This window comes from Rhamphochromis sp. 'chilingali' (genome assembly GCF_963969265.1).
Source record: "Rhamphochromis sp. 'chilingali' genome assembly, chromosome: 9".
NCBI classification, from domain to species: domain Eukaryota; kingdom Metazoa; phylum Chordata; class Actinopteri; order Cichliformes; family Cichlidae; genus Rhamphochromis; species Rhamphochromis sp. 'chilingali'.
The window spans coordinates 6,013,162-6,040,950 of record NC_137936.1 but is presented as its reverse complement, the minus strand read 5'-3'; the positions used below and the strand labels follow the sequence as shown (position 1 = coordinate 6,040,950).

The 27,789-nt window shown below is 41.9% G+C and overlaps 1 protein-coding gene across 1 annotated transcript; it reads left to right on the top strand.

The window, feature by feature from the left end:
• Nucleotides 1-1,338: 1,338 nt before the first annotated feature.
• On the top strand, nucleotides 1,339-27,789 carry wnt4 (wingless-type MMTV integration site family, member 4). Its single transcript, XM_080891545.1, has 6 exons — nucleotides 1,339-2,028; nucleotides 21,291-21,372; nucleotides 23,673-23,826; nucleotides 24,164-24,295; nucleotides 24,601-24,743; nucleotides 25,768-27,789. The coding sequence occupies exons 1-6, from the start codon at nucleotides 1,952-1,954 to the stop codon at nucleotides 26,236-26,238; spliced, it is 1,059 nt and encodes a 352-aa protein (XP_080747671.1). The 5' UTR covers nucleotides 1,339-1,951; the 3' UTR covers nucleotides 26,239-27,789.

The window sequence follows — 27,789 nt, the reverse complement described above, 5'->3', positions numbered from 1 at the left end:
GTTAATAAATATGTAAGGTTTTCTTCTTTGTATTGCATATGAGTTATAGCCCTATTACAGTCAAATTAAAGTGATGTATTGTGCTTTCTCTTAATTCTTACTTTTTTTCTACGTCCAATATTTTTTATACCTCTATCATATTACCTGCATCTTATATAATATATGTAAAGGAGTTTACCGTATTATATGTATGCATCGTTCCTTTACCGAGCCTTTACTTTCTCTGCATATCCCTTTTACTGTCTGGATTTCCTCCCATGAGGCTGTCAATCAAGACATATCATTTATGATGTGTTTTATGCAGCACATTTACTGGATACATACTAACGCATACATATAAATGAAATAAATTTAAATATAGTATATTTTCCAGGTGTAATTATACATATATTTATTCTCTTTATTTAAGCAGTTATTTAAAAAGAAACAAACTTCTTGATGTTTTTGTTTACAGTATTTATTAATATGGGCTATCCTGGTAACTGCATTTGCTTATCCCCTCAGAGTTCCCCTCAATATCATAACAAACTCTGTTTTATCACTTCATCCATATGAATAAATGTTCCGAACTAACCCACTGCCATGTTTCTTATGGCTGCAGCCTCTTAACCAGAAATATTCTACATGTTTGTGTATCTTTTTATGCACATTTCCGCCATAACTCACTCAGACGTGTTTGGCATATATGGAGTTTTGGGGATTTTCACCGCATTTAAAAATCAAGCTCAGCGGTCAATTGAAGTGATGGTTCTGAATCGTGCACAATAAATAAGGCCGATTTGTTTGTAAGGTGATATTTTAATATTATTTACATAACAAAAAGTCTTCCACTTCCTCTTCTTCTGCGCCAGGATCAGGTGAGTCATGTGGAGTCCTCAATAGTCCTGCGCGAGCCCAGAATGGCTGCCTCACCTTATTATCCTCCTACAACTTTTTCATCAATCAGTAGCGTGGAGCTGACATTTGTCATATTATTGGGATTTTCTGGTTTCAAATGCAGACATTTTGCAGCCAAGCTTTAAATAGACTGTTGACCGCAGAATATTTGGTTGAGTGTGTGACAGGGAGAGGGGCGCTGCCAAGAAGTGCGTGCGGTTTGAGGTGTGTGTGTGTGTGTGTGTGTGTGTGTGTGTGTGTGTGTGTGTGTGTGTGTGTGTGTGTGTGTGTGTGTTGGACAGGAGTGGAGGGTGGCTGGGGAGGGCATTAGTGAATGGCTGTGCTATTGCATCCTCCCAGGAGACCTCTAAAACACACACACACCATAGTACCTTAGCAGCGCATTAAACCCGCCTCCTTCATCCGCAAAAAAACTCCCATCTCTCTGCCGTACCTCTATAACCTCGCGCCGCCCCTCAGCTAAAGTCAGTGCACACGCTCTCTCTTCTGCCAGACGCTCAAGGAGACGGCAGTGTGTGAGGAGGACCCGCGTGTATGCGCGCGCGCGTGTGTGTGTACGTGTGTGTGCGCGCATGTCTCGGGCTAAGGTCGGAGATTCCCCAGCACGCTGACAGGAGAGCCCCGCTTGTCTGAGAGCGGCAGCCGGCAGCGGGTGATAAAGCTTCAAGTGAAGAAGAGCAGCGGGAGGAAGAAGAACCGGCGGAGAGCTGCTTCATCTTGGCTTTTAAACTTGACTGCTCCTCCACGCGCTCTCCCGGCGCAGAGAAGGAAAGCAAACAAGTTGATTCCGAAGAAGGGTCGATTCAGCCAAAGCTGCACTAGATCTTTTTTTTTAAGCATCCCTTTGGAGCCCCTCTCCCCGTCCCTTCTGAGCGCGCAGTGACAGAAGGAGGGACGGGAGAACCGGGCAGACGGACCGTGAAGCTGCGCGTCTTCCCCGGTGCAGGACCCATTGGATGCGGGATGATGGATTAACAGCCTAGGCTGTGCACGACCCCCTTGTCCACCTCGGGATTATTTCGGCTCTCACTGACCCCCCTCCTTCCCTCTCGAGATGACCGAGGAATATGTTTTTCGGTGCGTCCTGATGCTCTGCTGCGCGCTTCTCTCGGCCAACGCGAGTAACTGGCTGTAAGTTGGACGTTCACATTTCTAAACCAGAATCCACAAATTTCCGCTCTTGTACTTCACCTGTGCTCCTGTTTTCCTCCTCATCTACACATCATCTTCGTCTAACCCCCCACCCCGGCTCAGTGGGCGCACAGGTTAATGGTTAACCATCAGGCACACACTGTCTCTCTCTCACTTTCTCTCTTTCAGACTTAATAACTTACTAATATGGCTACCCCCCCCCCCCCCAAAAAAAGCCAAAGTTTGGTCAGCTGTTTGTTTTGGAGTGATTGGACGATAAATTGCATTTTGCGCAAAAAAGTTAAAGATTTTTGTCTACATAACGTAATTAACTGACTGGTTTAAAAAAAGTTAACATAAAGCCCAAGAGAAAAGTGGGCAAACTCAATGTGAGGCTCCTGTGTGCTGCTCTTATCAGCAGCAAAAAGTCAAATTAGGAGGGAGTTTTTGAATTATGTTTTTTCTCTTTTGCAAAACTGAACAATTCCTCCTACTCTGAGAAACCAGACCAGGCATGAAGTAGATAAATAAATGCATATATAGATACAAATAAAAGTCCCCTTTCTTTAACTTGTAGAGAAACAGCAGGTTTTTATTTGAACTAAAGTACTCCCTTTTAAACCTTTTTAAATGAGTGAAATAAAATAGCAACTTCAATTTTGCAAACAAACACTAATGGTATGGGTGCGTGACTAAAGATAAGAAGTTCAGTGAGGTCACTAAAAGCAAAACATCAGTATCATGCATTTGTTTTCAAAAGGTGTAACACACAGCCCGACGCTGTAGCCGAAGCGCACCGTGCCACCTCTTCTTCTGGGGGCCGGTCGGTTGGGTCGCGTGTGTGTGCCTGCTCTGAAGGCAGCCTGTGGGAGGTGGATAGGTGGGTTTCTGCATTCCTCTGCAGGCTCCGCTCCATTTTCTACTGCCATTCATTCCACTCACCTTTAGCAAATTTACAAGCAGTGCTCATCATTCAGGGGGACTGTTTCATTTCCCCCCCTTCTTCCATAGAATCGAGGCTCTGTTGATATGAAGTCGAGCTGACAGAGAGCTATGTAGTAACTAATAACTACAGTATTCTCAAACTGTGGTTACTCACTTGACGATTTGTATTTTTATTTCCTCATAGTAGGGAGAGTTATAGTAGCCTTCTGTGTTTACGTCAGGCTGGTGCTGCAGACGGCCTGACTGATATTGCTGACAGATTCATCAGAGTAAGTTAAATTAAAGCCCTGCCAAACAGCACTGCCTACCTTGAACTCTGTCACTGAGTACAGGGTAATTGTGCTGTTTGGGGCTGAAGGCGTGGTGACAGCAGCACACAGCAGGCATGTACAGGCAGGCTGCCGAGCTGCCAGTCTGCTCTGCAGGATTAAACTGTTGAGGAAAATCTGTGTGTGAGTCCTCCACGCTTCAGCAAGGGTCAGAGGATGAGAAGCAGTTTCAGCATTGCTGTTAGTACAGTGGCTCTGAAACATGCAATAACTACACCTGTTGTGTAACAGAGCAGGTTACCACTGTACCTGATTGGACAGAAGACGGGAGTTGCATGCAATGTTATTTACTTATACTAGGATTTTGACATACAGTAGTCTTGATGTAGTCAGTTGACTTGTGTGGAACCATAAATTGTATACAGAAGATGGACATGGCATGAGTTTTGAACACGTATTCTGTGTGAAGCCAGCAGGGGGCGACTTCTGTAGTTGCAAAAAGCTGTTCTGTTGTATAGAACTCTGTGGTAAAACTATCTTCAGGTGTCTTGATCTGTGACCTCGTTAAACACTCTCCTGATGAGTTTATGATGTCAGCTGCACATTTCAAGACCAAATATTACACATTGTTCATGTTGTAAAATACAAGCAAAGTCAAAATAGGAGAATAAAACAGTATGGTCACTGGCTAATGATTCATCAATCAGATGTGGTTGTTTAACGCTGTAATGTGTTTGGTTTTGCAAAGCTGAGGGAAGAAGAGTCTGACTGATGCCCACTAGTGTTGTTCAATAATGGCAAAAAGTAATTACCATTATTTTGCCCAATATTGTGTTTACTGGTTTTTGTTCTGTTTGTTTTGGCCAAATCAGTGGATTTCTTCACATTTGTTAAAAAAGGGGGGATTTAAATGAGCTTCAATTATTAGTTAATAATTTAACTGAATGAATTAAATAAGTGTGAACTCAAGCAAACATTCCACAGCCTGGAGGGAAGTGTTTGGGCTTTAAAGGAGGGAGGAAAGGAAAGGGACATGCTGATAGAGTTATATTAGCAGCTCATGATTATTCCTTTGACCAAATCTAAATCCAGTCACTACTTTTAGTTTTGTTTTTATTTAAACTTAATGCCCAAAGCAGTAGAGAAGCTTCAGATATCGAGATATATAGAAGTATGCTTCAAAAGCAGACAAACCATAACAGAAGTTGAATGAGCATATTTGACCTTTAGTTTCAAATTATATATATATTTCAATATAATCAACACGTATCATGCAATAATTCAAAAGTCTTAGTCTTAATAGATACTAGAAGGGATGCAGACTAAATCCAAGGATATGCGCTTACCGTTTTAATGTGTCTTATAACTCGACTTACTGCACCGGGCAATAGAAATCTGGAAATAGAAACACTGAAAATCAGGGGTTTAAGGGGACAGTACAAGGATTTAGTGATACACTTCCAAACAGTTCCAAACTCTTAGAAAAATTGAATTGGGAAAATCTAGAATACCCCGAAATTAACTCTGTCCTGAGAATTAAGCTCTTCATGAGCTTGATCCTACGTTGCCCATAATGCAACTTGATAGTGTTGTTATCAGACCAGTCGACCCTTCCGGCCCAGTAAATACCCACACCTTTAAAACTACTTGGCCCCTGTTTGTAACAAAGGCACTTCAGTATAATGTATAATAATAATAACATAACAATGCTTTGTCTCCAAGCCAAAATAACCCTGATGTTATCACTATGACATAATTAGGATCGGGAATATGCTGAGTCATACTCCTAAACTGAAATCCTGGAACACACACACACACACACACACACACACACACACACGCACACACACACACACACACACACACACACACGCACTCACACACACACACACGCACTCACACACGCACACACACACACACACGCACTCACACACGCACACACACACACGCACACACACACACACACACACACACACACACACACACACACACACACACGCCTGTTTCGTTTCTGTTCCATAGCTAAGGATGACATCATGAAATCTAGCTAAAATTAGCCTTTGGTAAACTTCTGGGCATTTTCACTTTTATGAATTACGAGAACAAATCCATTCCTATAAAGTAATAATGTGCATGTTAGTTGATATTACAAAATAACTGAGTGAACTACAACTTCTGTTGAAGCAATAAAGGCTAGTAGAGTCACACTGAATGCTGAGGCTGTGTTCCGGTATAGAGCTCTTAAAATCCTGACTGACGAGGAGGTTAAACTGCTCGTCACGCCTCTCAGCTGTTCTTAAATCACGCTGAACCGCAGCCTGAACCGGGCTGTTTGTTTACTTCACCTGCAGCTCTCCGTGTCACCTTTAGCCCATCCACCAGGATGTGATCCGCCAGATCTCTGTGGCTGCTGAGTCACATTTAGTGTCCCGTTTGACAAGCAGGGATCTGAATGCTGCTTTTCATTAATTTGTCTATCATCACCCTCCTCCTCCTCCTCGGCTTCCTCTTACCCTGCACCAACTGGTTCTGCTGCGCCTGCCCGCTGCTCCTGGCCTTGTGGGTGTGTGTGTATGTGTGTGTGTGTGTCTTTGTGATTTTTGAACTTGAGTATGTGAGCTGGCATGTCCCCCAACAGTGGCACACGCTCAGTAATTACCACACTACACTGTGCAGGGGAATGGGAGCCACTTACATACGTGCACACGCATGCACACATGCACACACACACAAACACCTACACACACACACACACACACACACACACACAGATGTATTCTCCATCTACACTTGGTATAAACACGTAATCTGGATGTGAATAACCGATCTGCATACAGGAAAAAGATGCATTAATGCAGGATGTTTGTGCACCTGAGCACCATAAAGTAAGGCAGACCACAGGCTGAGGAGGTCAAGCTCCAGCTGCCTCATACCATAAACCAAAGCTAGGCCCTCAAAGGCACAGGCACTATCATCGGCCTCAGCTCTGCCCTGGAATAAAACCAGAGCTCATGCAGAATCATGCCATGATGTATAGAGTGTTTGCTGACAAGTCGTTCACTTAACTCCACCTCATTTATTTACATAATTAAAACTGTGGCCATAATCGAGATGACAAAAGCGAGAAAAAGCGAATACCAATGAAAAGAATGTGATTAATCAGATAACGTATCCGCATACAGCTCACATTACAGGACCATTTTGGAATTAGTTTTTACCTGGGTAAAAACAAAGGTTTGTGATCGTCTCAATATTGCGCAACAGCGCTACAACTGTCAACCGCAAACGAACTGCAAAGAATCCGATATTGTTGTTTGACAGAGTGTAAACACAGAAATTAGCCACCTGTCTCCTCCCAGGACACTTTCCAGCTGACAGAGTCTCCGACCCATCTTCCAATTAGTAACCTCAAAACGTCCATCGCTTTTCCTCCATCAGTTTTACTGCTTTGGCTTTTAGTGAAATGTCCTAACCAGATGGAATTTTGTGCAGAAATCCACGGCCACCAGATGATCACACTTAGCTTTTCTTCTATTGATACCTTTGACTTGAGTGGGTGTTGCTGTATAGACGCCGTCCTGCTCATGATGACTTATAAAATCCCTGGTTAGCTTCTAACTTTTCCTCTAACAGGATCATCTGCAAAAATAATAAGGGAACACTCAATCATCAGAGTATAGACAGACAAAGCCAGTTAGACTTCAGGGAAGTCAGTAAGGAAGCATAAACCACTGTGGATCCATTTCAGCTGCAAATCCTCGAGGATGACACTTCTACACGTGATGTTGCAGAAAGGTGTGCTGTGACTCCCAACACAGTGTCAAGACTATGGAGGAGAAAGCAGGAGATGGGTCATTGGATGAAAAGAGGGTGGGTTAACCCAATAGCAGGGCTGGTATTTGTTTGTGCAGCAAACAGGAGCAGACTCAAACTGTCAGGAACAGACTCACTGAAGGCGGCATAAGAGTTCAGCATCCTCAGATGGGGCCGTTGCTCACAGCATAGCACTGCGCAGATCAATCGGCAAGACTCACTCAAGAACACCAGAACTGGCAGATCTGCCACTGGCACTCTGTTCTCGTCACAGATGAGACCATGCTCACACTGTCGGTGTAGTGGGCCCTGGACAACCCTGACCTCAAGTGGCCGGTATGTGTACGCAGTTCCTGGATGACGAAGATATTGACGCCACTGATTGGTCCTCAGGTTCCCCAAACCTGAATCTAACTTGCTGGTCCTAACACATCATCCCTGACATCAAGCTACAAGCACTGACAGGGACACCAGCAAAAAGCAAACAAGAGAAAGATCTATCAGACGAGGGAGCTGTCTTGTCTCTGCCTCTCCTTGCATCTGTCGTCACTATGATTTGCCCTAAAGCAGGTTAAGTGGATTGACATTGGTTTATTGTTCCAAAGTGGACAAATCAATATCCCTGGAGTTTAACTGACTGTGTGTTATTATTGTTATTGAGCAATATTGTTTGCAAATATTGTAAGGATAACGTGCTAAACTGACGCCAAGGACGATTTAAAATAATTAATAACTGCAGTGGCAACAAAAAGATTACTTGACATTTGTCTGCGACAGATTCAGCAGTGTCTTCTTATTGTCTTGAATGGAAGTTAAAAGCAGGGCAAAGTGTTGGTTTTAGCGTACTGCGCGTCCTGGACGAGCATGGTAAGGTGATAAAGAGATGGCAGCTGATCAGTAGTCAGAGAAAGCCCTGCGGTACACACTGGCGCCTCACACTGCTTTTCACACGCGCACTCTCTCTCTCTCACACGCTCGCACATGTGGTAAATCAGTGGCATGTTATTTCGAGCCCTCTTGTCACCAGAGTGTGTGCAATTATCGTGGCACACTTGGAGCCACGGGATAACCAGATTACAGCCGGTCCTGCTGGGGGCTGACGAGGAAACGCCGGCACCGCTAAAAGACAAGCAGCCCTGGCTGACCAACAGAGAGGTGCACGGGGCGTTTAGAAGACATAACACGCTTTTGGAGGTCTGGGGGGTCCTGTGGTGTGAACAGCTGACTGCATTTCTGCTTTTGTACTACAGCGTCTGTGATGCTCCTGTGAGGCAGGAATAGGAAATGCTCCAAAAAATATCTCAACCGTACGCAGATGCAGGACAGTCATAGGTGCAGACAAGTGTTCTTAAACAATGTGAAGTTAGTTGTTCCACTGTTGCTACAACTGGCAACACTGTAAATGGTGCCCATGTTAATAGAATGAGTATCTTCAGTATCTTATTGTAGCGTTACAATAGACGATACTAATGTTCATTTTATTGACAGTAAAAAAGCTCATAGCTAATGATTTCTCAAAGACAAGAAACTCAGAAAGATCAAAATTTACAAAACTGACTTAATGTTTTATTCAAGATGACCTGAAACAAATGCATGAGACCCTAAACTACTGCGGGGTCTTTACCTCACAATATAAAGCATGCAAGGGGACTAAAACTGAACTGAATATAACGTTTTTTAAGTCGGAGCAGGCAATCACTTGTTCATAGGATTCTCTGTATAAGTATAAAGTAGGTAATTCTATAGAGTAGTGTTAACTTGGTAGCAGAAAAGGTGAGAAGAACCATGCTAACCACATGCACGGGGACTTCTTTATATATCCAGTGTTATGTACAATACTTGGGTTATGTGCACATGTGTTAACTGTGTAAACAGTAAGCAGGAGCGGTAAATGGTGCAAGTCCTAACCTGCCTGCTCCGCATGAAGGATGTCATTTTCACAAGCCAGCTTATCTCCTTATCTATCCAACCTGAATGTGAAAATTAAAAAAAAATAATCATAAAAATGTCTTTGACACTGTGGGAAAAGGCATTAATAATTGAACTCTTCGGACACAATCCTATTCTATCCTCTTTATTCCAGTTTGTTAGGTACACTGGTACAACTGGTTGTTACCTCAGATATCTAATCAAATCAACATGGTAGAAACTCAGTGCATTCAGGCGTGGCCAAGATGACCTGCTGATGTTGAAATGAGCATCTGAATGGGCAAGAAAGGTGATATAAGTGACTTTGAGCATGACATGGCTGTTAGTGCCAGGTGGGCTGCTCTGAGTATTTCAGAACCTGGAATTTTGCAATCTTACCATCTCCAGGACCACAAAAGAGAAAATAACTGGTGAGCAGCAGTTCTTCTGGTGAAGTTTCTTTGTTGATGCCAGAAGTCAAAGGAGAATGGTCCGGCTGCTTCAAGCTGATAGGAATGCAACACTAACTGAATAACCACTCGTTATAACCAGGCTATGCAAAACAGCACCTGGTAACACACAACGGCGAACGTCGATGCAGATGAGCTACAGCAACAGAAGACCACACAAGTTGCAATTCCTGTCAGCTAAGAACCAGAAACTGAGGGCAAAGTCAGACAACAGCAGACTGGAAAAACTGGAAAATGGACCAAACAACGTGACAGCATGGATCCATCCTGGAGGATCTCAGGTGGTGTAATGGTGTGGAGGATATTTTCTTGGCACACTTTGGACACCTCAGTACCAGATGAGCCTGCCTGAGTATTGTTGCTGACCATGTCCATCCCTTTATAACCACAGTGTACACTCTTTCTGGCAGCTGCTTCCAGCAGGACAATACACCCTGTCACAAAGGTCAAATCACATCCATGCTGTCATGACAACATGGACCAAAATCTCTGATGAGCAATCTGCTGAAAATGTACCCTGAAAAATTAAGACTGAAAGCAAAGGGGATCCAAACTAAGTGTCCAATGACTTCCTACCATAAGGCCGCCTTCCCACTCTGAATTGGATAAATGGAAGATGATTGTATATCTTGGGGTTATAATAGCTGCAGTCAGATTATTGATCGCTTTTCTTCTATGTACATTCTAGCCACATCTGGCTCTTTCTAGCCCATGTTAGCTTATGTCTTGGCTTATTAAAGAAGATGATTTTTTAAATGTACCATCCACCAATTTTTTTTCTGCCTCTATTTGTCAGCTTTTAAGGAAATTGACAGCAGCATACTTTGACTACTAGCTTTATCACCCGAATGAGAGAATTTTGACCGACAAATAGAGACTTGCTTGCTCACAAGCTGATATCATCATGCATGCCTATCATCTTTGTCCTACCAAACCCAGCTACACAAAACCATCCAGTTAGCTGGCTAATGTTACCTAAACACAGAAACGGCCACAGGTACATGTCGCAGGAATCAGACACGGCCAAGTCCTGCATTTAGAAATAATCAGCTGTTCACAGCTATTGTTTCCCGCACACACACGAACACACACACACACACACACACACACACGCACGCACACACACACACACACACACACACACACACACACACACACACACACACACACACGAACACACACACACACACACACGCACACACACACACACACACACACAGTAATTGGCTCGTAGCCTTTTGAGGCTACCAGGCAGGAGGTTAATTTCATGGCTTTTACTGCTTCTTTCTCCAAACGTGTGTGAAAATGTGTTTTTGTGTGCAAGTGTGTGAGGGTTGTGGGGTTGGCAGAGCATGTTATTTTTAGGGGGAAATGAGCAGCTCTAGTGGAGCCAGCAGCATATAAATACACCAAGACAAACGTAGAGGCGCGCAGACACACACACACACACACAGCTGCAGAGCAAACTGTAGACTGTGCATTAATTGAACTCATCAGACTGTTTGACCTCTCACCTTTTAACATTTTAATCTTTTATCACTTAACCATCTCCCTGCCTCACAGCCACTTTTCCTTCTCTTGCCTTCACCGTCTGACCTTAAACGATTCCCTCTGAGCTTTTTTCCATCCTCCCCTCCTTATCTCTCATTCTTTCCGCTGAAGGTACTGTCTCTCTCCCCTACTTTTATTTTTTGTGCGGGTGTCACAAGGACATTTTGAGTATTATGTCTCAAATGAATACAACACCCGACACATCCACCAAACAACGCCGACACCAGCTTCTTAAACCAGCTACTGCATGTCAGCGGTGTTGACATGCAGAGAGGGAGAGATCATGCATGCGATGAGGGCTCATAAGAAAACAACAAAAACACAAACACAAAAACTAATTTTGCGGGTCTTTTTTAGTGATGAGGTGCTTCTACTTTTAACTTTTTGCTTCTCTTTGTTTTAAGCCCATTTCCGAACGATGCTTTGCTTTATAAATGCAGAGATGATCCTGCTTAATTAGATTATATAATAAAAGAGGGGTGAAGAAAAAGCATTAACTGCATATATAATTGAGCAAATGTTGTGCTATCCCAAAACATTTTACATTCTGCCATTCCTAACACATATTTACATTTAAGGCTTTTTTTTTTTAAAGTTTATATATTTTCTTTTTAACTTGAGATAAACATGTCTTACCCATTACCCTGGGTTAACAGATATAATATTTTTTAAATATATAATAAGAACATATCTAATAAAGAAGTAAACCTGTGTGTAGGTGGAGTGAAGTGATCAGAATACTTACTGTGAAGCCATTCGCTGCACTCAGATGTCATTTTTCTTCTTTTCTTTGGGCTATACACGCTTGGCAATTTTGGCCATCCGCTGGTTTGAATCAAAAAGCAACAGGCTGGCTTCAAATGTGAAATAGAAATGTCATGCAGATGTACTCACTGAAGTTCTGCTTTTAAGCAGTTTCAAGCTGCAGTCATACAGTGCAGACACCTGCTGAACGGTGCTAAAAAAACTACTAAAATAATATAACTTCATTCACCAAAACTGAGGCACAGTTTGTACCACACAGCAAGCCATATGCAGCCTCAGAATCTGCACTGAAGCTTTAGGATCCCAATGTCAAGTGCCTATTGGAGGAACTGCTGTTTTTGGCACCAGTGTTGCCACTTGGAAACACTCAAATAACAAAATAAAATAAAAATTTTAAAAAAGTTATTTTTACTGATCGTGGTGTAAAAACGCCTGCTGCAAATCCAGTCAGCATGAATGTGGTTTCTGGAAGACTGGGTTATAAAACACTGCAAGCGCAACGTCATTGCGTCGATTTGACAAAGTGGATTATTCAGGTTCCTTCGCACGCTGGATATAAAGTATTTATATCGTTTATAATGCACATATTTGGAGACAGAAAATGTTTGGATATCTTGATTATCTCCATGTGGCATACACTGACACCTTCGTTAGGGATTCTTAAATGTTATCCGTCATGGGTCAATCATTTTTGCACTTCCATATAAGGTCAGCTGTAACCCTATTACAGATGGATATGTGGACAAGAAGCCTCTGCCACTGCCAGAGTGTTTTCCAAATACTAATTTGTACAGGCACATGTACAACACTGGCTGTTCACAGCAGCGTAAAGCCATCAGGAAGTTTAGAAGCTGGAGAGTTTAGTTCTGTGTTGATGCTCAGTGTAGGAAGGTGGCTTAAGCCAAACTGAGAGAATAGTGCCCTCTACAGGTCAGTATCTGCTTTACATGCTGTGTGAAACACTGCAGAGGGCACACTGAGGGTTAGCTGGGGCCACTTGTTTTTGAATGTATACTGCCCTCATGTTCTCCACCAGCAGTGCTCATTGTAAAAGTTTATTATTTTATTTGCTTTTACTGCGCTGCTGAAAAATGACCGTCAGTGCATGTTGACTGTAACTGGTAGCAGGCTTGTCTCAGCTCTTGTAAAACAAGCACACAGTCCCTCGGCAGAAAAGACTCTTTTCTTGCAGCGCTCCTCCTTGCACTTCCCATTTATTCTATATTTACTGGTCACTGTGTACCTCTGCTGTGTGTTCAGTACTGGAAAGTCAAACATGAGGATATTTTCATATAAATACACACTGGAGACGATGGCGGTGCAGAGAGTGTGCTGCAGTTTGGAAGCATTTGTGTCATTTTGTGTGAAGAGACTGACTGAAGCACAGATCACAGCTTCTACCCCAGCTCTCTCTTGTCTGCAGGTTCTCTTCCTTTTGGCCCTCTTTTTATTTTTGTGGTGAGAAGAGAGACTTTTGAAAGAAGAGAGGTCAAATCTAGCACCGAGCAGGGGTGTTTCTGTGCACTCTGTCCAGGTACTCTGGCTCCTTCCTGCAGTCCAAAGACTTACAGTCAGAAGGGTTAGGTTAACTGGTCATTCTACATTCCCCTCTCTCTCTTTCTAATCTATATATTTGATACAGGAAGAGAGCAAAGAAGAGAGAAAGTCTAAATAGCAGCTCTCCTCTGTACATTTGCACTTAGTTTACCTCAGCTGGTTCTCTTCAAGGTACTTGCTGATTCTGATCATTTGTCTGTACTGATATCTCATATAGCCACTACAGTCTGTACCAACAAGGTTCATACGTACCAACATATCCTGGTTTGCACTCGGGTACTTCCTGGTGGCATTGGTGTAGGGTGTGTGTGTGTTTGTTTGTGTGTGTGCCCTTGAAAGCATGATGGTAGTTTTGGTACAAAATATATCTATCTCACATCTGAGATGAAGTTTTGCTTTTCAGTTTGTGGGTGTTGCAAACAGTATTCTGCTAAAAAAAGATGAACATTAACTGAACTTAGTCTCTACCCCTGAACCTACATGGGTTCAAAAATCACTCTGTCTGGTTTTAGTGCAACATCTTAAATCACAGACTTTTTACAGCTTCGAACCAGGAGCGTCGTGGGTGTTTGACCAGATATTATATTTGAGCTTAGAGTACTTTAATACACCTGACAAAATGTTATCATTTTATAAATGAGTTATATGAAAAAGCTTTATTAATGGCCACCAGTGTTGTTCAAGTTACTTGAAAAAAGTAAATAGTTACTTATTACTGATTACTTCTCCAAAAAAGTAATCCCATTACTTTACTGATTACTTATTTTCAAAACTAATTAGTTACTTATCACTAAGTTACTTTTAAAAACATGATACACAACCTGAATATGCAATAAAGCAAAAGACCTTTCAGCCCAATTCTATTTTTTCTGCATAATGCATCATACAAAACTGAAACAAATGGAAAGCCTCTTTTTAAAACTTGTTTTATTAGTTTGAATTTTACGCACATTGCAAAATTTTAATTATATGCAACAGTCGTTGTCTTGAAGAAATGTGTTTAACATTTGAACCTCTTTTCTGCATATTCCAGCATATAAAATAAAATAATGCTTTATGTTTACATTCACTCTTTCAAAAAAAATAAGGGCAAAATACAGCAGAAAATAAATAAAATCAAAGATTCAGCAGTCGCTCTTAAATCTGTTGTCACCTGTTTAGCAGGAGTGGGGCGGGTGGAGGTTTGCCCGGTGCCACAGTGGTCATGTCAGTGGGAGGATCCGGGGGTTTCTCAGTGAATGTCACATTCCCGTGGCAGCGTGCTCGGTGCTCGCTCAGATTTCAAGTTAAATTTTTCGCTGTAAAAAAAGTTTTCTTCCCACGCAGAGTGAACAGCGCACGCTAATGTTTTTGTCACTTTTTACAGAGTCAAATTCAAAGTAATGTCATGTTATCCATTGTTGATCTGCACACGTCTGTTGCTGCCACGGGCGTCGCACGCTCGTACGTCATTGTCATGAGACACTCTCACAAACAGAATCACGGCGTGCTTAAGGAAAGTAACAGTAATCTAATTACTTTTTTGCAATAGTAATCCCTTACTTTACTCATTACTTGAAAAAAGTAATGGGATTACAGTAACGCGTTACTGCCCATCTCTGATGGTGACACAGGGCTCATATTGTTATAGAAATACAAACAGGAGTTTTTGAATGATATTCATTTCTTTTTTATGTAGCTGCAATAAACCTGCAGTTATGATGGCGCTCTGTTTATATTTATCTGTTATTTTCAGTTTCAGCCTCTCATGAGCGTGGGGTGGAGGGTGAAAGGTATGGAGCATTCCACCTGAAGCGCGGTGCGTTCGCAGGCCGCTGTGTGTTTGTGTTGCATTACACGTCGCAGCCTTCACAGCACCATTGGCTCCACTGGGCTTAGGCTTCTGAGATTTAGGCACGCAAGCACCAGAGACCCGAGAGACAGAGGGAGAAGAGGGGGAGAAACCGGGATGATGGTGTGTGTGTGTGTGTGTGTGTGTGTGTGTGTGTGTGTGTGTGTGTGTGTGTGTGTGTGTGTAGTGTTCTGTCCTTCTACGGGTTGACTCCTCTGTAGAGGTGTTTTGTTAACCTCATCTCTGGGAAGTGAAGTGTATACACTGCAAAATGAACAGATAAAGTGGGAGAGGACTCACGCACACAACCAAGGCCTTCAACTAGCTTTCCCACGCACACACACACATCTATGAAATTACCTGAATAACAAGTTATCCATTGTTTATTAAATGTTTCCAGGGTGAATGTCAGGCCAGAGCGATGCCATCCAGCTGCTTCTGTCTCTTTGTGTGGGTGCTGCTGTCAGTTGTTTTGCGATTTTGGGCCTTTTTTTGTTTTGGGGGATTATTTCGTGCTGACTGACGGTCTCCCAGCTGGATGCCTTGACCCAAACGTAGCACCATGCCCAAGGCTATGCTAGAAAACAAAGACAGATCAAAAGCCCCACATGTCTTTGATGAGAGCCGTGCAACTGCAATCGAGCAAATCAGAGAGAAGAGTTGAAGTGGACTCGATCCAGTTCAGATGGAGGGAGGGAGATGAGGGGCAGGACCTGTTGAAAATGATCAGAGGATGTACCTCACAGAGAGCTAGAGGGTCGACCGTGAGGCCCAGGGCTCCCTTGAAACCGTGCGGATTTACCTGAGCAAAACATTTCCAGGCTAAATTTAAAGAATTTGCACAAAGAACCACCTTTAGCAGCAATAACTTGAAGTCATCATTTCATCATCATCAGTCTCTGATAATTGTGGAGGGATTTTGGCTCACTCTTCTTTAGAGGGGTGCTTCCGTTCATTGAGGTTTGCTGACATTCATTCACGCACAGCTCTCATAAGATCCCACCACAGCATCTCAGTCAGGCTGATGTCCACACTTTGACTGGGTTTTTCATTCTGTTGCAGATTTTCTGGTCTGTTTGGGTTTTTCTGTAATTTCTATGAACGTTGCGCAGTCTGACCTTGGGGCGACATCCACTCCTGAGAGGACTGTGGTTTGTGTGTTAACACACATCTCAATGTTCAAGACCAGGAAACTGCAAAAAGCACCTGGCTGCTACTTACCCTCTTACTTCCTACAGAAGCAGTAAGGGTGTACTTACTTTGCTAGTTTCCTAGCTGGACTAGGAAGGGTGACCTTATCTTTACAGGTTTCAGGCAAATCCAAAGTTATTGTTCTCACACGCGGGCGCCGTGGTTCGCACTGTTGTCTCTGAAGAGTTAAAGGAAAACTGTCATGTTTGCACCGTTCACTTTTTAACCAAATCTCAACATTATTCAAACAACTGGCAAAGTCGTGTTTCATGTCTTTTCAGCCACTTTTGCTCAATGGGGACTTCTGTTCTTTCCCAGTTTCTGCAACAGCATTAACCTTTCAAAGAGGAATCAGAAGTTACATTTATAATCAATAAAATACACACTTGCACATTTTAGTACAGCCAATCAGGAGTGTGACTTGTTGCATGGTGAGTTAATAGTATGACACCAGAGCTTGTGGTTGGAGTGGCTTGTATTACTTACCGCATGAATCCCTCTGAACACACGATTACCAAAGCAGCTCCACATTGTCAGCATTGCTCAAGATCCCAACACTGTTCAGCTTTATTGACGTCAGATCTAAGACCCAGGTGGACCACGCATGGCTCAGATTAGTGATACAATTTGCTGACTTTGTGTCTTTGTCTTCAGCGCTATCGTTTAAACGTACGCTACATTGTACATTTCTTTGAATGTATTGGATTTAATTGTACTCTGTCTTGTAAAATACCTCGTACTCTTTTTTTTCTGATTAAAAACATTACTCTGGTAGCTGTAGTTTGTAGATATTTTCCTTTTACAAACCCAAACCTCTGAGTGACTTATAAAATATGATTTGGCACTGCGTGTGCGCACAGGTGTTTTGACTTACGCGCCTTGATTAGAAAGGTTGGAGGTTGGAGGTCGTTCAGATTGGAGTTGTGCAAATCCACATATGCTGGGAATTTACTTTGAGCCAATATGTTCTAATAATAATGATAAATATGTATCTTGTCCAGACAGTAAGCCATTTATATTCTTCCAGTACTTGTTGCTTGTTACACTTTTCATTTGTATTGCTTGTTGACATTTCTACACTGTGTACAATTCACAAAACATCCGAGTCCTCTTTCCACCAAATTACATGTTAGCACATCACAGATAAACATTTCAGTGAAATGCATACATGATGTCTCCTCTGATTACCTGTTTGTTGATTACTGTTCATGATCCTTCACACTCTCATGTTGTTTAATGATGATGTCACTAAATAATGAGGTCTGCAAATGTCAGGTTTTAGTGTCCTTTGTTAAAGGTTCAAGTTCAGGGTTTTACATGGATTCAGTTTGGCTTCAAAAAGACAAATATTTTATAAAATGACAGTTTATTGTTAAATGATTAACTCAACATTCATTTTGAAGTCTTTAGGTCTTTTGAAGCATCTTCCTTTATCATCTAGTCTACTCTAAATTAAATCACAATGCAACAAACAAACCTGTAAAGAGTACTTGAAAGTAGCCACAGAAGCCCTGAACACATTTGAAAATAAATGAGGTGATAAATTGTGAAGGAATGGGGGTCATTTTCATAAAGACTTTCATGCATGACTTGTGTTTGCAATAAGAGAAATCCCCCACTTGCTAGTCATTAGGAAGAATGCAAGTTTACAGCACCTCCGCATTGCCCACACTTTTTCTGACTCAACAAATGAATAGCCACACTTTCTCTTTCCAGCTCAGACCTTCTGTGGCTCCGTAGTTGCTTAATGCTGCATGTTGTCCAAGCCAACATGCAAGTCACTATTTATCAGAGCATGTTACTTCTGCAATACACTAAAATGTGATACATTTCATAGAGTTAATTGTAACCATTTCAAATTTTTACATATTCCATCGTTAACACAGAAGTGCTGATCAGTGCTAATTTCAGCCACAATGCTTGTTGTCCACGACATGAGAGAATAGTGCAGACTTTCTGTTGAAGGTCAGCATGGAGGTGCTTTAACTTTCTGAGCGCATGATGTCAATCGTTTGGGAGGATGTGAGCAGATGCGGCTAAGAGGTGGCAGAGTGGCAGAGAGTAGGGTTATCACAGTGATGAGTGTTTAATCCAGACGCTGTCTGGATGGGAAGAGAAAAAGTCCATGGAACAGACAGAGAGAAAGAGAGAGGAAGACATTATCTCAGCTGTTGAGAGGTGGCGATGAAGAGGGTGAAGGGGGAGGAGGAGCTGTTTGACCTCAAGAAGGACGGCATCGTAATACTGCCCCATTAACACGTGTTACATCCACCAGGTCATTGTGTCCCATCTAGAGTCAGGGCTAGTGTTTTGGTAACGTTAGCATCCACCCTTTTTATAGAACGCTCGTCACTACACCCAAACAGGGAAGCTGTAATGCCAAAAGGAATGCATGCGATTTCAGCTTTTTTACTTATTTAGCATATGACTTAAAGAAAACTAATCTTAGTAAGGTCTCCAGTGATCTGGTGGATGTTAAGAGGTTAAAAGAGTTGAGCAGTGGCTACGAGCCAACTTTATTAAACGACCTATAGCCTTAGCCAGTGTAAAGAACTTCAGCTGGCTTTGTGTTATATTAAAGTTTGGTCTGTAATCTTACAGAAGAATTCTTTGCAGTCTGGTTGTGCGCCATGGCTTGATTGAGATGGGCAAGCAGGGCTTTACAGAGGTATGTGTGGTCTGGGAACTCATAACCCAAGACTCATAAAAGAAGCTGGGGGAACCTGAAGGAAATACACGTCTACTTGTACAGAATAATAGTCTAAAAGTTAATTCTGTTGGAATTTGCCTTTATTAAGGGACATTTTGGTATTCAAACTCTGACCAGTGCCCATTTACTGAATTCTTTCTTACATAGTAAAATCAGCCATGTCTCCTAAAAAGACATGGCTATACGACTATATAACTATATGCAGTGCTCTTTTTTCCCTCTCGTTTTCTCCCTTCAGAAATACCTTACAGTGAGACCAACAGGTGGTTAAAGAATTAGTCACAGCCCATTATTTCAACTTTTTGGCTTCTAAGCTTTCTTTTTTTAATCTCAGATTTAGACTCCTTTTTACTAACTTTTGGAAATGACCAAAAGTTACAATAGATGCTTTCAAACATTAACTATATTAAACCTTGAAAACCTCAGTTTTCAAGGTCATTTTTTGCCCCAAAAGTGGCAAGAAAATAAATTGCATTTAACAAATGTGCATGTGTTTCTTTCAAAATGTGATTGAGAATCCAGCACAGGTCTGTGGAAAGATGCCTGATAAAACAGGGTGTTCACTTCAAAATCTAGATATGATACCACATTTGAAAGTGTATGCCAGCTTTTGAGCATTTTGAGTTAATACATATACTACTATATATACTGATGCTGTGAAGCCACACAGAACACATCACAATCCAGTGTTTCCTGAGAACTGAGAGATCAATACTCAGCTCTTCTTTGGATTTCGCCTGCTAAAGAACACGGTTTGGCATCCCTCCATGTCTTAGCAAAGCCTTTTGATGCATTAATAACAGTTTTTTTGAGGACCAGTTTTTAGACCTGTGTGACAGTGAGTGAGTGACAGCAACCTCCAGAAACCACTCACAACCAGTTGGAGAATACTCACTTTTCCCTACTGAAGGTGGTTGCCAACTGGTCTGTAGCCTTGTGTGATTGCTGATTAACACCTCCTGAATCTCCCTCTGCAGATATTTACTCACAGATATGAGGCTGGACATCAATTTCCAGCAAGATGCAAAAATGAGCATAAAAAGCAAACAAAAAGTACATATGGAATACAACTTTTATTTTTAATATTTTTATACACCAGTTTATTCACTGACACTACACTGTATGAAAATGATATTCATAAGTGTCTTGAAATTAGAGATAAAATATGAACTCAGGAAAAAGTGTTAGTATCATTATCATTGTTTATAAAACATTATTCTTCATTTATTATTTTCTTTTTATTATTTTCTTCTGTCTTTGTTTCGGCAAAATCTTGTTGTAAAATTGCCATTTTGCTGTATTTCACAAAAGCAGGTGTAATAGTTAAACTTCAGCCTTCACATTTTCCCTAAATAATTTACCAAAATAAAATTAATCATTATTAGATACCAATTTCTAACCTGTGCTTGTTTTTTTTTTCATTTTTGGGAAAATGAAAACAGCTAAGGATCACATCTGTTTGTTTTAGAAAAACAAAACATTTTAGACTCAACATGTACATGCACATGACGTCTTGGGACACTGAGGGGTGCAGACAGTACACAGCTTGGGTAGTTATGAGAAAGCCTATTTCTGTAAGGTGAAGCTATGACTTGAGATATGAGGCTGAGGTGGAAGTGGTAGGGTCAGGGCATCCAGACTGATGCCATTTTCTCATATATCTTAGACTGTGTGTGTGTGTGTGTGTGTGTGTGTGTGTGTGTGTGTGTGTGTGTGTGTGTGTGTGTGTGTGTGTGTGTGTGTGCAGTATATCTCCCTGACCTGTCTGGCCTGGAGGTGGTGTGTTTGTGTGATAAGCCACTTTCCCTCCTCTCAATGTCCTCGCACTTGGATGTTCATCCAAAACATTCCCACAAAGGCACGGGAGCTTTTTGCAGCTCTGCTTCCCAACTGTAAGAATGATTAATGATGAGCATGGCTCAAGAAAGTCTGCAAGTTAGTTCAGGCTGGATACTCGAGTTGTTGCTTGCATCATACGGCTGACTCTCCTTACTCTTCTTACTTCACCAGCATCCTCCTGTAGGCTCCAAGTAAATGTTTGTTCAAGACTCACAAATTTCTTTGTGTATCATATTTGCACTGAATGATGATCTAGGAGGGGGAGGGAGCCAGTTTAGCAAGCAACCCATATAGCATAAAGTTTAATGCAGAGCCCTGTTCAAATCCACCTTGTGGCCATTTACTGTGTATTTGTAAAATGAAATATTGCTTTTTTGAGCTCACTAAAGAAGCCTTGTTGTTTTTTCCACTAGGTACCTCGCCAAGCTGTCATCAGTGGGGAGCATCAGGGACGAGGAGACGTGTGAGAGGTTACGAGGCCTGATCCAGAGACAGGTACTCCACTCAACTGTAGTAATAAGTTACTAAGTCAGTTATGAAGTTACAAATGCACTTGTTTTTCACTATAAAGAGTTATATTCAGTCAAGGTGAGCTGTCCATCAGTGTCCATCAGTCCACACCCAAAACTCCAATATCAGTATGGATATACATAAAGAGCAATACTATCCATACAGGGCAAACATATTTATTGCACCAGCCTACAAGCATGGCTTCCTAAGGCTGTAAAGTTGGCCATTTTAACATGGAGGTCTCTGGGGGATTGAATCATTTTTGGACCCAGCCTGAAATGTTCATGGAAGGACCTGCAAAGGAATTTCAACTTTCATCACTGAGAATTTATAAACTACTGCTATCAATCATTTTTAAGGTTTGATAGTGTAGACTAGTAAAACCAAGCTGTTAATTCTTGAAAAGTTCTACATTCAAAGAATTTGAGCGTAAAAAAAAAGTGTACATAAAGCGGTTTTAAGGATTGTTAGCTCGTTGGTTTTCTGATGTCAGTTGTTAGCAGAAACAAAACCAGCCTGCTTCCTCTTGAGAGGACAACACTTCATAGATGAGTCCTTGGAAGATTCAGAAACTGGGGCCTGACTTGTACATCAACCCCAACAAGCTAAGGCTACTATGTTACTCGATATGGTAGCATCTACAGAATACATCAAAGGCTTCTAGGCTACATTATGACATTGTTTGCAACATTTATGGCATTTGGTTTACTGCTTTGTCAGGTATTTTAAACAGATATGTGGTGATATTATTTGTTCCAGCCACTTCTAGCTGTTGTTTTGTCCTCCTCTGTTCCATATCCAGCTAAGCTTTGCTGATTTCTATGCATTGCCTGCCATGAAAAAAAAAGGTTTCTCGTGGTAAGCCATCTTGATCGTTTACATTCGGTATTGTCAGTCTTGGACACTCCAAGCTTGGAAATTGTAATCCTCAACTTGGAAAATTCCAACCTGAGTTGAACGCACAGCCGTGCACACTGAGCGGTTACCTGTGGTCTGTCCTGCCTCACTAACAACATATAGGCTCCATTTACTAAATTAAATCCAAGAGGTCATCCAAAACAAAACTGAATACATTTACAAAACTACATATAGAAGTTTACATATGTTCAAGAAAACCATATGGGTAACAATATGGACAAAATTTTGCCATGATCGTTGGAACTCATAGGCTCATGGAAATTAGAGGTAGTAAAGTTAGCATGTTGATATGTCTCACTAACTACTGGTTGCATTGCCATTGATTTTTACACTGACATTCCTGACTCCTATTGACTCAGGTGATCCCCAGACATTTCCTGTAGTGCCACCAGTAATCCCAAACGTTTCATTATCCAGCGAAATATCTCCACATCTACTGGATATATTGGGACATAATTTTCTACAGACATTCCCGGGTCCCAGACATGACTTTGCTGATCCCCTGACTTTTCCTCTGGCGCCACCCCAAAGTTGGCATTTGTGGTTGGGGTGAAATTTTCTTGACAAGTTTCGGATTGATTACAATGACATTTTCCCTCCAGGAAAATTTACAATGGAATTTAATTCTGATGATCCTCTTACTTGTCATGAGGCCCCTCCATCAGGTCAAATTTAATTTGTCTTGTATTTTGGTTTCTGACAGAATACAAGTATTACATAACTACCAGCATACCAACAAACCAAATTATTAGAGCACATGCAGCATAGGTGTTATAATGTATTATGCTAATACTGAAAGTTTGAGCATATAAGCATCATGAAGTGCCGAAACAGGTAGTAACAATACACCGTAATTAAAAGATGAACGTAACCGTTTTTTGAGGATCTGTTCTGAAGCACTCATATTTTTGCCCATGTTGGTTTTGGACTCAGAAATGACTATATAAACAGATGAGAGGGTGGGGAGCTAATTCATTAGCTAGAGGAGCAAGTCTGGGTTGAATACTACATCCATGAAGTGCACAAATGGACCTGCTTATCAGTGTAAGTGACAAACTAATTAAATGCTGATGGGGAAGCTTCTTGGATAGGTGGAAAAACACAGCAAACTGTATTATTTTCCAGATAATTCCATTACGAATGCTCTAAAAGACCCAAGAGCATCAACAAAATTGACAAGTTCAACCCAGTGACTCATTTTAGCTAACGTGAGTCCTAAAAGACAAATATCCCCTCCGGCTGCCTTTGTTGTCACACCTCTCAAAGTATCCATGCCACTAATTTTAAGCTTAGATCAGAACAGTAAAAACTTTCTAGCTGCATGCTCTTCGTTTGTGGGTGACGCAGCTCCTGTGTGTCCACTACAGGTTCAGATCTGTAAGCGGAGCGTGGAGGTGATGGATGCGGTGCGTCGTGGAGCCCAGCTGGCTATAGATGAGTGTCAGTTTCAGTTTCGCAACCGTCGATGGAACTGCTCCACACTGGAGTCGATGCCTGTGTTTGGGAAAGTGGTCACGCAAGGTAAGATCATCCACTGCAGCGATTCCAGAAGACACTTTAATGGCAGACAACACTAAAGCTGGTCTATAATGCTAAAACAGGTTTATCTGTTCTGCATTTACAAAAGTGCAACATAAATAACTCATCATGTTTTATATACTGTGAAATGTTTGAGCTTGTTTCCATTTCTATTGGCTCCAGCGTATTAATGTCTGGGCCCAATTCTTTAGATTTTAACACACTTTTGTGTGTATACACACACACATACACTTTATCTGATCATTCAGAAGTACAAGCTCTTTTCATTTGCATAATGACACAATGTGACTGTGTGCTTGTGTTTATGCTTGTGTGTTAGGCACCCGTGAAGCAGCCTTTGTGTATGCCATCTCAGCAGCCAGTGTGGCATTTGCGGTCACGAGGGCCTGCAGCAGCGGGGAGCTGGAAAAATGTGGTTGTGACCACAATGTACATGGAGTCAGTCCAGAGGGTAGGTCTCTCTCACTCTTTCACACAAACACACACTCAGAAAAGGAAACACAAGGGCCAACTGATCCTGTACAGTTTAATGCAGAAATAAGACTATATAATATGAAAATTGTTTTCCAAGCAGACATAACTGTGAGACTGTTAATGATGACATTTTAAAACCACCCCACACACATTTCCACATTAAATTATAAGTTTATGAAGAATAAAACCTGACTGAAAAATAGCTTGTGGTATAGTATCAGTGCAACATTTAAAAGCCTTACAATGACCGTTTCTTGTCTCTGTATTAATATCCTTTATTAGGGTTCCAGTGGTCAGGCTGCAGCGATAACATTGCATATGGAGTGGCCTTCTCTCAGTCCTTTGTCGATGTGAGGGAGAGGAGTAAAGGCCAGTCCTCCAGTCGGGCTCTCATGAACCTGCACAACAACGAGGCCGGCAGAAAGGTAATCCACTGCTGTTGATAAAGAGCCGTGGCTTATGTTCAAATTATTTGAAACAATCAAGTCATTCAAGATAACAAAAAAAAAAAAGCTTGAAGAAAAGCTTGAAACCTTGAATTTATTTACAGAAGATCCAAGGTCAACTCTCAAGTAGATGAGAAGCCTCAAGTTATAAGACACATTCCCAAGTCAAGTCTCCAGCCATTCAAAGGATCAAGATATTTTAAAAAGTAGTTTTTACCTTTTGTAGGGGTTTGATGTCCATTACAGTCAAATCTTAAGTCATTTGAGACAAGTCCATCTAGGTCAGGTTTTAACTTCTTGAGAATAAGTTTAAATTGAGTGTTTTTTTAGTTGAAAGGTTTTTAGTCCTTCAGTTAAAAAAAAAAAAACTAGTCAGGATTATATACGTTAAAAACAGGCTTAAGCCAAGTTGTGATCAAGTTATTTAAGACAAGTCCAAGTGTCACACCATATGTGACAAGTCAATGTCAATTCTCAAGTCAGCCTAGAAAGTCAAACCCAGAGTTCTCAAATCATGTCACAAGTTCTTTAAGTTTAATGTTGTTGATGTTAGTAGTCTAGTCCAGCCATTCGAGAAAAGTCCAAGTGAGCATAACCAAATAGAAAGTTAAGCCCCAAATTATAAGAGATAAACCCTCGAATCAAGTCTCTAGTAATTCGATTTGCCCTTTTGTAGGGTGGCACTGCATTAATTTTCAGTCAAGTTTCTTTTAAAAAGAAACATCAAGTCTGGTCTTCAGTCATTTAACATAAGTCCAAATTAAATATGAAGTTACTGAAAAGAGATCTAAAAAAATGTGAGAAAACTAAAAGACAACACAAATTATTTGAGACAAATGCAGTCAGGTATCAAGTCATTTAATAGAAATACGAGTCAAAGCTCCATTTTTGTTTTAGGTGTTACTGAGAGCAAATTCAGCGTTATAGAAACAGATGTTGGCATCCAGATCTGCTGCTTTTAAAGCTGTTTCAGCAAACCAAATGTTCTTTGGAATCCTTGCAGGCCATCCTGTCTCACATGCGTGTGGAGTGCAAATGCCACGGCGTCTCAGGCTCCTGTGAGGTGAAGACCTGCTGGAAAGCCATGCCACCATTTCGCAAGGTGGGCAACATCATCAAGGAGAAGTTTGACGGCGCTACCGAGGTAGAGCAGCGGAAGGTGGGCACAACCAAAGTCCTTGTTCCTCGCAATTCCCAGTTCAAACCTCACACGGATGAAGACCTGGTCTACCTGGAACCAAGTCCAGATTTCTGCGATTACGATCCACGCACGCCAGGGATGCTGGGCACGGTGGGTCGCCAGTGTAACCGAACATCCAAGGCCATCGACGGCTGTGAGCTGATGTGCTGCGGCCGTGGCTTCCAGACACAGGAGGTGGAGGTGGTGGACAGGTGCAGCTGTAAGTTCCACTGGTGCTGTTACGTCAAATGCAAACAGTGCCGTAAAATGGTGGAGATTCACACGTGCCGGTGATGGAGGCGGAGGCACAGAGGGAACTGCTGATAGACAAAAAATGCCCCGTACTCCTGATCGGCTAAAGAAAAGAGGGAGTAGGGAGGACTTGTTTAGTTCCTTCATCTCCTTTAACCATCCCAGCCTCCTACTGCTATTCAACAGACACAGACTGATTGCCCGAGAGGTCAAAGGTCATCCGATCCTTTATTTTTTTTTGCCACCTTAGTGGACATCAGTAGATTAGGCATGGGATTTCCTATAAAGCTACAGTCTGTTTGTTTCTTCTCAAGTAGAGAGCATCTTTCAGTTCCTGATTCGCTCCCTCACAGTCATATTTAGTTTGTCATTGATCCTTATTTTTGTAATGTTTAACTTATTTGTTGAGAGTTTTGCTGAGGGGGTTGACAGGGGCAGTTATAGAAGGACTACAGACAAACCGACGAGTGGAGATTATCATGGACAAACTAGACAAACGGCTAGGCAGTTTGGGGGTTTGGGGGTTGTGTTAAGGAGGAGGGTTGTTGGCCGTCAGCCCTTGTTGCTGCTGCTGCTTCAGGGACTCACTTGGAGACAAAAATGGAGACTGCGAGTCTGTCACAGGACAGGCTAAAACAACAAAGAGGAACACTTTGTGATTTGCTTTCTGAGTATACATGGCTGCGCTGAGGCTCATTTGCCTCTCAGTCGCTTATTTTGCCCTCCGCAACACCCTGATGCTGCTCTACTCACTCATCCACTGTCTTCCTAACGACAAGAGGACGATGACGGACGGACGAAAGCCACTGTCAGCTGTGTCCTGTTTTTTCAGTAGGCAGGTGATGGGCGTCGGTCAAACAAAACACTCACACCTGCATTCACCCACAGCTGCTAGCCACAAACACACACCAGACAGCTTCCATGAAAAACACTTTCTACGTCAGCTTCGGCGCATGTCCTTGGCATCACCCTGTGTGCTCGTTTGAGAATCGATGCGGGTTCTGACCTTGTGCTGCACGCTGTCATCTGCCAAATGCTAGTCAGCTTAATGCAAACAACACACAGTCAAGTTAACACACAGCGACATGCCTGCATCTCCAAACAGACATAATGTAAATACACATTCAGACATACAAAGAAAGGGGTCTGCCAGAGGGTTGCCGAGCATGTTCATCACACATGATGACTGAAGCACTTTCTCTCCAAGCGCACATAGAGCCCTCGCCCTACAGCAACAAACACAAAATCACACGACCAAGTGTTCCCTGTTCCTTTCCTAACACGCACACACACACTACACACACAGTTTCTCATGCCACTTTCAGGACTCTACTGTCATCTTGTACCACCATCATAAAGCCAAGCTTTCCTATAATAACTTGCTATCATCATAGAGACATACTGTAGATCTGTAAAGACTTATACACTGAAGACTATACTGCCTATGAATGTATGTTAATAATGAATATATGCTGTGTCAAAAAAAAGGCTTTTGTCGCTTTTTGTTATAAAACGTGTGTGTGTGTGTGTGTGTGTGTGTGTGTGTGTGTGTGTGTGTGTGTGTGTGTGTGTGTGTGTGTGTGTGTGTGTGTG

Bases quoted from the DNA above. Each gene is read 5' to 3' on its own strand.
- wnt4 (XM_080891545.1), top strand. From the start codon at position 1,952: ATGACCGAGGAATATGTTTTTCGGTGCGTCCTGATGCTCTGCTGCGCG. The intron at 2,029-21,290 runs GTAAGTTGGACG...TTTTTCCACTAG, and splicing joins GCCAACGCGAGTAACTGGCT to GTACCTCGCCAAGCTGTCAT. The intron at 21,373-23,672 runs GTACTCCACTCA...TGTCCACTACAG, and splicing joins GAGGCCTGATCCAGAGACAG to GTTCAGATCTGTAAGCGGAG.